The sequence below is a fragment of the Centroberyx affinis genome, unplaced genomic scaffold (genome assembly GCF_046629955.1).
Source record: "Centroberyx affinis isolate AG114_WGS23_722 - 3 ecotype Tasmania unplaced genomic scaffold, CSIRO-AGI_Caff_v1 ptg000224l_1, whole genome shotgun sequence".
NCBI lineage: Eukaryota > Metazoa > Chordata > Actinopteri > Beryciformes > Berycidae > Centroberyx > Centroberyx affinis.
In genome coordinates, this window is record NW_027278911.1 from 100504 (window position 1) to 113739 (window position 13236).

Sequence of the window (13236 nt, forward strand, 5' to 3'; positions counted from 1 at the left end):
CCAGGACTCTATGAAATTATCCTGAACTGTGGCTGATTTAATCAAGGTGAGTCACTCTGGCACTGTCAGCCCACTCTTATCTATTTAATCTTTGCCTTGGGTTCAGTGCCCATGCCACACTTTAGTATTTTCCATTAATTTCTAACGCATCATACATTTCTCTTTCCCAGTGCCATGAGTCTCTCTGAAGAGGGGTCCAGTATCAAAAAGTGGTGAATTTCCACACAGCCATGTTTTTTCCTCTCTAATTTTACAGCAGTGTGCCCAAAGTTTTGAACCAGAAAAACATTAGTAATTGATTTAGATGGGCAGTGGACAGCTATTTTTTTTATCCAACAACTTAATCCAATAATCAATGCATCATCATAATAGACAACAGAATGTTATATATCTGTACTGAACTTAATTGCACTATGATTAGATATGGCATTCCTAAATATGGTATGCAGTTTGGCATTCTTGACACTTTAGATGCCTTTTGTGTGCTGCCATAGCTGTGGCATAATAAATGGCAGAGTTTGCACATTCACTTTATGTTCCTATTTTGATGTTTTGATTCCCAGACGACCCCCGGACCTTAAGGCTACGTCCCTTTAAGCTCATTAGGATGTTTAACAATTGATAAGCTTAGGGCCTTTGATGTTCCCTGCTCACTGGCTTGACTGAACCAATGCATGAAATCTCAAAGCCAAGAGAATAGATAAACCGATAAACTACTTCAAAAACTTTTCTTGCCTTCTGCAGTCATCTCTCCACAGCACACCATTGGTTATCTGTGCAGCTCAAAGTGGGCTTGCTGCCGCTCCGAGTTCCTGTTCCTGCATCACTTCTAAAATATGTTTGATGAATAATTCATGTAATAGAGACATTTAAACCTACTTGTGTTCAAAATCAAAGCTATGTATATGTACCCCTGTTTCAAATTAAGAAGAATTTGTATTGGATTTTGATGATGTTGGCTGTTTCTTTCACTGTTTTCACTGACCGTGCTGGAGATGAGTGGCATTTGGAATCAAGTGACCTCATTGATCTTCTTCAGTCATTCAAGGCCAAACAGGCCTCTCATCATTTGACAATTAACCATATAAAGAGATAATAACTAAGGCCAATGATTATATCATATTGCCATTAATGTCAGCCTATGCTACTTCAATTACTGTACAATTGGGGAACAATAGCATACTGATGGACAGAATAACCACATGTTTTTTTTTCATATATGTTTAATATAATTGTTTGTTGAATGTTTCCACTTTCTGAGAGTTAAAAAGTGTCATTTATTTAAAGGAATAAGCATATACAAAACAAGTAGTTGGGCAAAAAGTGGTGCTAAATTTTGATTTGAGTATGGGCCTTTAAATCCATATAAAGCATATGCTCTCTTGAATTGTTCTGTTGGACTCTGTTTGATGTTTGTAGTCAAAGCTCAATATATCAAGCTCAATAAAATTCTTCCATAATTGAATTTATGCTTCATTTTCCTTTCATCCAAGTCCGCTGCTACTAAATTCAGAGAACATAGAGATAGGCTGAAATTGAGTCTGCTATCAGTCCAGTGCTAACCATTCCTTTGAGAGCTATCTATAAAGCTCCTGTACCGGAGTATTAGTGAGGCAATCAACGGAAAGCAAAGTCAAGGCTATTTTCATAAGTCAGTTCAACATCAATACATGATGACTCCATCCTCTTTCTCAAATGGCTAGATTTGAATGAATGGCTAGATTAAATGTTCAATGAAAGTTCAATGGAAGTTTTTGAACGGAAGTATATCAATATAGAATCTACAGGAACTGCCTTTGGTTGCTAATCATATTAACTCTTAATTGTGACACATTAGCTGTGACACATCTGCTATACATCATTGGTATTAGCTGGTTGGGCTAATGCAAAGCTTTACAGGGAACTTATTGAAGGCAAGGTTTTACTCTGAAAATCACACACTGGGAGTGTTCTTTGCCAAACTTATTTTCTTTCTGTCATTTTTCTAATGCATAGATATCATTTAGAAAGTAAAACAGATTTTCCACAAGCAGATTGAATATTTGGCCTGAATATAAAGCATTTCTAGAAAATAGTTTTGTTATTCAATTTGTGATTAGTCACAGTTAGTATGTTGGTCTCATGCAAAATAGATACAGTATTGGTGCAGTAAATGTAGATTAGGTTTTAGACACACCAGCTGCCACACTGGATGTGAGAAAAGAAGCAACATGTAGTCTATAGTAGACAACGCAGCTCCTTGTTAAGACAAAACACAAAAAAACACAGACCTATTTGCTTCAGTACAATACACATCAGCCCCAAACTCAGTGAGAACTCAGCCAGCCAAACCAGACCAGACCTAAATACAATGCAATCACTTAACCCAGACAGGGCGGCATGCTTTAAATACTACATGAGTCATATTTTCCCTAACTGAAAAGAAACGTTGGCTGTGAATTATGTATTCATGTCGAAAGTGAGATCAAGCATCCTGTCATTGTATAAATGTGTGGAACAATTTCCTAAGCCTGTTTACACCAAGGTTAAATTTGCATCACCAACATAGCTTTATAACAGCCTCTTACTTAATGCGTGTTGCATTTGACAGATTACTGTACAGTACTATGTGTATACAGTAATATGTACTGTACAGCGCATATGCAATTTGTGTAGGAGACTAGCTTTATCATAAATACGGCATGGGACAATAAAACAGCACCACAAAATAAAAAAAATATATAAAGGGAAGCATAGTCAAGTGCAGAGGATATTGAGGATATACAGTATATACGTATATACTGTATATATATACTGTATATGTATATACGTATATACAGATACTGATGTGGATCACAGGTACAGCATTCTAAAGCATGATTTCTTCCTCATCCACTGCAAGGAGGGAAGTGCGATGGTACCTCACCATATTATCAGACAACTGCGGTTAACATCAAGTTAATTTATGCAGTGAAACCCAGGTCGCTGCCACACAGGTGTCCTGATCAGAAACCTCCTTGAAAAAGAGGCAAGATGTGTCCAGTGAGCTCTAAGGAGCACTGGAGGCCTCAGCCCCTTGCTCCTATAAGCCAAAGCCTCCGCTATCCAGTGGCAGAGGCACTTATGAGAAATGGGAATTCAGGCTTTGCACCCGGAGAGGAGAATGCCATTGGCTCTGTAGTATAGCACAGTGTCAGGATGAACTAATCATCTTTGGCACAAATGCAGGTTTAAGCAGGCACAACTTGGAGACCCCAACGGCGATCTGCATGCAGGCAGGATGCACTGAAAGAGCTTGTAATTCATCAATCCGCATAGCAGAAACTAGAGCTAGCAGCAAGCCTGTCTTTAGAGATAGTAATGTCAATTCATTGTGCCCCAAGGGGTCAAATGGCCGCCAGAGTCCAACACAACAGACAGAAGCCATGATTGAACCAGGGGTCTTGAGACCGGGAGCATGCATCACGCCCCCTTCAAGAAACAAAGCACAAACAAACAAAAGAGTCTGTCTCATGGAGGTGATGTGAAGAGCAGCAAATGCCACTAACTCATTTCATTTCAATTCATTTGGTAGCACTAGATCTAACATCAGTGCAACAAGTGTCAGTTCTGCAAACATCAATGCACAATGTCATATTGTTGGCACTTAGGGTGGTATTCTAGCTATTGTGCTGCCTGCCTTGTGATGTTGGAAATATTGTAATCATGAGTTGAGTGCACATGGACGACACAAAGCAAGACACTTGAGATTTTCTATGATCCTCAAGTTGCTGAGATGTCATGTTTAGGGGGCAGAGCATCATTTTAAAGATTTTCTAAAAACAATAGGCTATATCTAGTAAGACTTCGCTCTGTGTCCATATTGTGAGGAGCAGGGCAGTGGATGGGGTGTCTGTGGGTCATTTGTGGTGGGCCACTTTGGGTTTAAAGTCCAGGGCCATTTTTTTGTTTTATCCCAGTCCGCCCATGGTGTCAGTAGTGGTTGGCATGCTAATGTGTTGAATGATCATAACCATGAGGTTCAAGGCAAGAGGGTTGCTTTGACATTCTGTATTATATGCAAATGAAGAGATCAGAGCCAGGTAAGATGTCCTCCCCGTAAGCCTTTGTGTAGAATAGACAGTCAAGCATTCATCATCATTTATTCATTCAAGTAGTCACTATTGTGAATTGCAACCAGGGAAAATAATGTAAACTCAGTCTGTTCCACAGCATGATCAAAGCGGTTGTTGAAACAGTGATACATGATGACTTATTCCTACAGCTCTGCCTCTGAAAAGCAGGAAATCTTCTGATCTTGATCAGCATGGCCCCGGGCCAGAGCTCAGATCAAATCTGGCAGACAGCCTCTTTTTAAAGCAGGAGTCTGGATCACAACAGTGTGAGGCACTGTGGGCAGTTCAGAATAGACTGTTAGCAGCGGAGCCAGAGCGCTCCAGTTTGTTCAATCACTGCCTTTCCCAACTTTCCCTTATTTGTCACATGAATGTTTAACTAGTGGTATGAATATTGGAAGATGCTTTAAGGCAAGACACCTGTCTCACATTTTAAGTTCCACCAGGAATCTGAAATAACTTCATTCATCTTCTCTCTAGTCTGCATCCCACTGCCATTTTTATTAATTCTGACAGGTAGTCTGGTGAAAAGACAGTCTGGGAACATGTCGTTTTAAATTATTTGACACATTTGCAGCGTATATCCAGACAGTATCTATGACGGTAGAGGTGCATTTAACAGAACAAACCATATTTGAATATGATACAGTATGTGATCAGCATATTTCTACACATGGCCCTTAGGGTTGATTTTAATATATGTACACCCAGGCAATTTAATGCGACAACCTTTGACCCTGAAATTCCGTCTATTTACAATCATTACAATTCCAATGAATGCCTAATCATATAATATGCATCCTCATTTCTACCCCATGGATAGAGCTAATGAAACATTAGACCCTAGGGCAGCTGGGCAGAGAGGCCAGGCACGGCTGGATGTGTTTGCTAATCATTTGTATGGCACAGGGTATCTTACTTTCCTTCTTGTTCAAGGTGTTCAACACGGCAAGAGGTCAGTGAATGAACTGATGAACCTGAGGGACAACATTAGGATTAACTCAGACAGCTAGAGTTTCATTACACCAAAGCAAAACTGAGCTTGTCAGTCATACCTGTTAAATATTGTAATTGAAGTGCATCTAACACTGGGAGAAACTGGAGCGTGGATTGCCTCTAATAATTTTGATCTTCAATTTTTCTGAGTGGTTTTATGTAAATGAGATCTTTCTCAGTAATTTGGTTATATTGAATTTGTCATAGTGAAAATCTAAAGCCCTAAAATAGCAAAGTATTTGCTGAGTTATTCACTTGCAGGAGAACTCACAGACAAGTCATTGCTCTTGTCTAGAAAGGGCATTATGACCTGCAGTAGCACACATTCAAGAGAAACAGTTGGTGGCACATGTGTTGATTTTTTGGGATGTATTACTTTTTGTGTGAGTTGGAAAGAGTTTTTCCAACCATTTGAGCTGGTGTCTTTACTATCACAGTTTTTGCTAATTAAAAGAGTATCGTGCTGTTTTCACTGAGCGTTGGGTTGGCTCGTTTCCACCATTTAGACTACATCTTTGTAAAGGGCTGGATGTGATGACTACAGTATGATCATATGGTATCACTTATTCATAATGCCTTGGACAACAAGCTATCTGCTCAGGCATATTGAAAGTGTGGACATTTGAACGAGTCATCCCTCAGTTCTGTGAAATTGTTCAACCAAGCCAGCGAAGACCAGAAGAGAACGGTACTTGCTTCAGTGATTTCTTGCATGCAATTGATAGGGAAATATTCAAAACAAAAATGACCTCCATGGAGCTTGTTGAATTGTGCCACACATCTTTTTCTAAAACAGACACCAGCAGATTTGCATGAACACACTCAAGAAATGTACAACTTTGGGCCGTGAGCTTGCCAAGTGACAAAGAGCACTTATGAATAGAGACTCCAATTAGGCAACCATATGTAATGTATTAGTTAGGGATGGCACACTACATGTTTTCATACTCACTTCTCACTTCAGTTTTCATCTTCTCTATATCTTTTCATCTAATGGTGAAATCATGAGTTTCCCCTTAAGAAAATGTATCAACATTTTATCAAGGACATCATTGCAAATTATGAAAGGGAGGCTTGATCTCCATAGCACACTCTCCAGTGAAGGTTTGAAAGTCATTCTTAAATCAACAGCATATTCTTCAAGTCACTCAGTCTTTTTATATAATTTATTTAATATGCTTTGAGTGGAACACTGCAAAACCTTTATGGCAAATTAAATTTCCTGCAAAGATAACAAACTATTTACATACAACTATACAACAAAATGAAGAACAAATAAATTGAAAGATAGAATATAAAACTAAGAAGTGGATTTGTGTGTGCACAAATGTGAACTTAAGTTAATAAACACTTATAGCACATTTGTAGTTTCACGATGGTATGCACTGTACTAGTGCTACACACATCACACCAACAAAATTGAACAAATCAACTCAAACCTCAATATATACACAACACAATATCCAGTTTGAACATAAGTTGAATATTGCAAATAAACTCATCAAAATTACACATACTTTAATACTGAACAGTTACGTGTGCATTTATAATGTTTGTTGAATCAATATCCCTTTGGGCACTTTAATATTATTTCACCGATACACAATAACCATGCCAGGAGACAGTCACTAAAATACTATAAATAATTTGGAGCAACACTTGTGACTGAAAACATTGTATATTTAGGTTGGTTATTTCTATGAACCAAACGATGCACATTCATCATTATGACGCTGCATGAGAGGTACTTTGGCAGATTCACGATTACATTATACTCTACTGACAACAAAAGACAGGCACCAAACAGTGAGGGATAATGAATTGAGGCTTTAAGCTTTTGTTACCATCAAAACATCCAATGTGAAAGCGTTTCAGTATCATCCTTTTCTTTAGCATCTATATAAGATCAGCATGAATATGGATTGTTCTTTAGCCTGTGCCTGGTGCTCTTGGAGGTCCAACTCTTCAAACCAGCAGTGGATTGAGATGACGGCTTTTTTCAAGTGAGGCTGGACTTTCTGGATTATCTTTCTCAGAAGAACATGCAAGTGACTTTAAAGTCTAACCTTGTAAGCTGAAAAGCACAAAGACAGCATCATTGTGACAGGGCTATTCACCCTTGTCACTTTGCTTTGCTTTACACGGCTCCAGCAGTCTCTCCTGACTTGGCAGGTTCAAAAGCTAACTCCTCCATTGTACAAACAGATGTACTGCCACTGTGCTAAAGCAACATCATGAAAGCTGCCTCTCATATCTAAACATGAATTACTCTTAATCCTGATGGCTGCTGTAAGGTCAAGTGTAATGCCGGCCTTCTTCTTAGCAATTCAGCTTAACTATGAGCCACAGACTTCTTAGTAAACTTAGAAAAGAACGGTATGTTCTTGCCGACGCTGTAAATTCCATGCGTTGCACTTACTTGAACAAATACATTTTACAATTACACATTACTGATACTATAACCCCAATGCAATCAGTATGGCACAAAGATCCATTGAATTACACAATATTAGAAGATCCTGTCTTTACTGTGTTAAATGGCCGCTCCCGAGTGAATGTAAACATTCAAGGAATGAATTGTTTAAAGGCATTTCCTCCTCATACTTGCTCTAAAGCCTGGCAGCCAGTAAAGATTAATGCCTTCTAAACACTGAAACCAGGCACTCTTCATTTATCGTTACATAATGGCCAGAGTGCCTGAAATGAAAAAAAAAAAAAAAAAAAAGTCTAGCATATGGTCAAAATCACACAATACAAGAGGGAAAGCTGCATTGATAAAAGAGAAGGCAAGGGCAATGGTCTCCTATGAGATTGATAGTGCAGAGAAGGGCATTTGTACTCCAAACCCATCATTTTGAGTCAGCATCACACTGGCTGCCCAGTCTGAAGCCTCATCCCTATGGCATTTATATAAATAAAGTGTCCTGTTGGGTATCATTCAGTCTTTCTTTTTCTGTCTTCCCACACACTGATTGTGCCAGGCAAACGTAATTGTACACAGTTTTATTCTTTTTGGTTATCTAAAAATATGCTTTAAACACATTTCCTATCACCATTCACTCAATCAAATCACGCACTCAAACAAATTCCCATGATGCACATCTGATACGTCTCTTATGTGATTTCCTGTTACGAAATCACAGTTCCTTGTCTTCCTACAGCTGTGTCTTGGCACCAGACTTATTCATTTGAGTGTTCAAGCAGTAGCAATCCACTAAGTGATTTTAAATCAGTTCATAATCAAATCAAATTACATGGCTGGTGATGCACTTCACAAATGGATCCCCAACCAGAACCCATTAATATGTGACATCTTGCTTTGCCCAGTGTCTGAGCATTTGAAGGAACTTAATAACGATTGATCAGAAGATCCATTATAATATGACTAACACAGCTACCTGTACATAAGGAAAAAAGTGAATGGTCCAGGTTTTGACCATCAACTCAAATGTGCAAGAGGTGTGCTTGTGAAACAATGCACTGATGTCTTTGTCAATAACCCTATTTGAGCTTGAAGAAGTGCTGCAGTCGCTCATTAAAGCATGGAGATGAAGAGTTGAAGTCCTTCCCTACATGTGATTTTTTCTTCTTCTCTGCCCTCTCATCGCTCCAAAGATTGTCCAAGTCGCATTCCAGCAGCACGTCCTTCAAGAGCGCGTGTGCTCATGTGCGAGTGTGTATTTATTTGAATTTGAGAGCTTACATGTACTGTGTAAATTAATGCCAAATGTTTTGCATAAACGCATGTATTTTAGTATAGGATGTGTGTTTGTATCTCTGTTTATGCAGTGTGTGTTTGTGTGGGCGTATATCAAAGTCATATGCTGGACAAGTCCTCGTGGCAGGAGGACGAGGCTCGGCGGGTCTTGGGGCTGCACTGTGTCAGCATGGAGATCTGGGTGCTGAAATTGTTGCCGTTGCTGCCCATAGACGGGTGCTGGTACTTGGTGTCGGAGCCCATGTATCGCTGAAGGTGCCACCTCCGCCACTTCCTCTTGATCTCCCCCTGCACCTGGGATGCATTAGAGGGGTTAAAGTAGAACCTTTTCATATAAATACATTTCCTCAATCACTGACTGATATAACACAACAGTAATTCAACCTATACCCAGTTCATGAAAGCTTTGAGATTTGCTGTTCTACACACCTGTGAGCGGGTCCCTCTTTCCCGGGAATGAGTTTTATATTTACAGAAGCAACAACAGTTTGTTTGGAATAAACAGAAGAACTTGGTACTTACACTGCAAAAATGACAAGCTGTCCAGTGATTTTAACTTGTTTCAGACCCATCAAGCTTATTTTGTGATATTTTTAGTCAAATTATCTCACTACACTGGCAGATAATCTTGTTGGTTTTGACTTGATTTAACTTGATACATGTCAATATGACAATAAGACAGTTACACTCTTACAAAGTAAATGTCCTGCAACAAGTTGCATTATCTTGAAAGTCAAATTTGTTGAAACCGGTAAAATTATTATTAAGATGATATCACAAAAAAAATCCTAAAATAAGCTTGACAAGTCTGGATACAAGATAAAAAACTTAACAAGTTTGTTAACCACTAGCCACCAAGTCTAAACAGACAAAGAAAAAGCGGCACCTGAAGAAACTGCATCAACAGAGAATTTGTGGAAAAAAATTATTGCCTCTCATTTGAGATTGCACATCTTAACACTAAATAACCCACGTATAAAAGACAAATACAAATTACAAGTGATTAATATTCAGCTTGCATCGAGCCTCGCCTCGCCTCGCCTTGCAGCCCACCTCTGTGATTTAATAATCTGGCTCAGCACTGGGAACATAACTAAGCTCCCCACAGAGAGCCTCTGCAGACATCGCTGAATGGTTTCCCTGCCAAGGAGGCTGTGCTTTTTTACTGCCCTCCCACCCTGCAGGCAGAGGAGACAGAGTATGCTGAGACGAGGTCCAAGGGAGGAGACGGTAGCCACGGCCAGCGCCGGTGACTCATACTCACTGCTCCCACCGCCCTCCAACTTTCAGGATCCTGTGTGTGTGTGTGTGTGTGTGTGTGTGTGTGTGTGTGTGCATGTGCGTCTGCCTGTGCTTATGCGTGTATGTAAATGTTGCGCCAAGGGAGCCATGGACAAACTAAAGACAAACCACATTTTCTGAGAATCGCCAGAGCACTGTGCTTTCTTTTAACTGTGTGTTTGTACAAAGTGTTTACATCACGGCGAGGTGGTACCTACCTCTCCGTTGAGGAAGCAGTACAGGACTGCAACCACAAAGCCCTGCAGGGAGGAAAATAAGAGATAAGAGTGTAATAACTTTGTGTTGTGTCAAATATCCAACTTGTTCATTTAAACCTCTGTGTTTGTCTTGTGTATTCAAAGAAACGCTATGTTAATATGAGAATCAAATGTGTGTGGCATTTAGAGATTATAAACTGATTACACAAAGGCCAAACAGTGGTAAAAAAAAAAAAAGATGGATGAATGCATGCTGTAAAATGGCAAATCTTTAGGAATGTTGAGAAAGAGGGATGAGAAGAATGATAAGAAAGAATGTGATGGGAAGGTTTTCTTGGTGTCCAAGCTGTTTGTGATGCAGCTGTGCTGCCTGGCTCCTTTCTCCATCATTTCTCATGATGAGATGGACTGAAATAACACCAGGGTTTAAGACTGTAACACTGCGGATGAATCAGCCAGCAAAAGTGCCTGGAGAGCTGCCACAGTTTCTTCCTAAATAGAAACACTCCCAAGTCGCCGCTGACAGTGGGTGCTAAATTATCACTTCAGACCTTGAATAAACCCCAATATAAGAATTAATCAGGAGAATTTGTTTCAATGTTAGTTCACCTTGGTGTTCTGGAAAAAACAATTTTACATAACGTATCAAGGGCAAATAAATAAATAAATAAATAAATAAGAGTTCTGTATGTATGTAAAATGTAGATTGTTTGATTTTGTTCCATATAGTTGATTATTGCCAAGTGTGCAAACATGTTTTACCTGAAATGACCCCAGAATCAAGTCAAAAACTAGCCGTAGCTCTGTCTTCACTTGCTCTGGGATGAATGCAAATACGATGAAATTGATTCCAAACAGCGGAATCAAAAGCAGCGTCGATTTTGCCAATCTCCTGGAATGAGAAAGCAAAAATGGTTTCAATTTCCCTATATATGTCAATAAGGAAATTCAATTCCACAGTACTTCCATTTTATAGTTGAGCTTTGAGGGTCAGAGATGGAAAAAAAAAACACCATCAAAAGTGTCACTGGGAAAAAATAGCTCACACTAAAGCATTACGGCAGGCTTGAGCTGCTCTCCATCTTCAGAAAATCACTTCTCTCACAGAGTGCTGAATGACGGTGTAAAATAAAGTCTGTCAAGGAAAGACTGTGCAGAGCATCATATGTTATGGTGATGATTTCCTTATCTGTGGCCCAAAAGGACTGCTCATCCTACTGTAGCATTGTTTGGGGCATAAAAGCTTTGGCATAAAGTGCAGTTGCTTGGAGCCAGAGGAGGAGCAGAATTCAAAGCACCAATTTTACTTACAGGACAGATATATATTGCTTACTCTTCGCTTTCTGAGCTCAACGTAAATAACCTGCACTCATGCTGGTAAATGTAGTTAACATCAACAAAATGTGGACCAAATTTAGCCCAGGACAGAAACTACGAAAACAGTGCAGCTTTTTCACACGTTCCTCATGGGGATCATTAAAGATTCATCTTACCTTATGAATAGTAAGAATTTACAACATGATAAAGACATTGCATCATACTCACGAGTACTGGTTGGACTCATTTCTTCCAATGTCTGGGCAGTTGATCTTCTGACGAAGTATTCGAATGATGCAGATGAATAGAATGAAGTTCATCTGTAGGGGGTTTAAAGAGGCTTTAGAGTTTTTTAAGATTTAGTGCTAGTGCTCTAGTGCAATATTCATTGAAAAATATCGTAAGTTTTGAGTATGTATGCAATATGAAGTTCCAAGATGGAGAAAATCTTGTTCTAAAGGAAGGTTTTGCATTATTAGTTTATTAGTTTACTTCCACACTGTTTCATGTGTTTGACTCATGGAGGGGCTTTTTAGAAATGCATCTCATAATCAAAGTGTGAAGAGGAATTTCCTCATGCTCTGGTCAGATCATCCTGTTGCCCTGTGGGAAAATCAACATCTCTAAAAATGTGTGGTATTGAACCACTGAGCCAACAAGTCACTGACATCCTGCCCCACTTAAGCCTGGTGATCCCGATCCTAGGTGGCAGGGGAAACGTGAAATAACACAACGAAAGCTGCTTTGTCAACACCTGCTGCCAAGTAATGAATGAGCACTGAAATGATGCTGCCAGGACATCAACAGACATCAATAATGAAGGAGAGTATTATCTCAAAGACTGCCGGTTTTGTGCACACCATACTGTTTATATAAAATCTGATGCTAGTGCTGAGACTGAATATGAGGCTGTTAAAAGTGCAAAAATGGCAAGATGAAAGCAATTCCTTTACTTTTAACAATTTTCCCTACCTCTTAACAGACTCTACCTTCTGTCATGCTTGTTGAACTCATCCTTACCCCTCTTTACTCTCTTTTCACGCCTCTCTAAATGTCTTCGTTCCTGCCTCACACACCCACAAATTAGCTTTTTCTCACTTTCATCCTCAAACTTCACACTCACGCACACACATAACCCAAATCACTGTTTTTCTCTCACTTGCCCTGTAGATAAGAGGTTGAAGCTGTGTGTCAGCTGTTGTGAAAGTGTTCTTCACACCTTTGCTTTTATTGATATCTGGTGTTTGATCCATGCCCTGGAGGGAAAGACTCATTTTTAACACATAGTACAGGTCAAATGTCTGCCTTTCTTTCTGGAGCAGGCCCAGTGCATCTGGACACTATGAACCACAATACAGAAACACACACACACACGCATACACACACACACACACACACACACACACACACAAACACAATCACACTCACACCTCACACAGATCCGATACAAAGCCATCTCTGAACAAGAAACTACTGCTGCGGTAACTTCTGTTGTTACTTTTGCTGAAAGGATGTTCCTGTATGCTTCTATATACAGATGCTTCTGTATATGGCAATAGTCTGCTCAGCTGAAATGGAAGAGAAAAAAACAGCCAAATAAAAGTGGCTGGAT

The 13236-nt window shown here is 39.5% G+C and overlaps 1 protein-coding gene across 1 annotated transcript in view; it reads right to left on the reverse strand.

Annotated features, from left to right (window-relative positions):
• Nucleotides 1-8907: 8907 nt before the first annotated feature.
• The window catches only part of vipr1b (vasoactive intestinal peptide receptor 1b), a 42108-nt gene continuing 37779 nt past the window's right edge, over nt 8908-13236 (reverse strand). The window contains exons 10-13 of the mRNA XM_071541920.1: nt 11853-11944; nt 11070-11199; nt 10308-10349; nt 8908-9102 (exon numbers count right to left, since the gene is read on the reverse strand). Coding sequence (XP_071398021.1) covers nt 8908-9102; nt 10308-10349; nt 11070-11199; nt 11853-11944 — 459 coding nt within the window. The remainder of the gene's footprint in view (nt 9103-10307; nt 10350-11069; nt 11200-11852; nt 11945-13236) is intronic.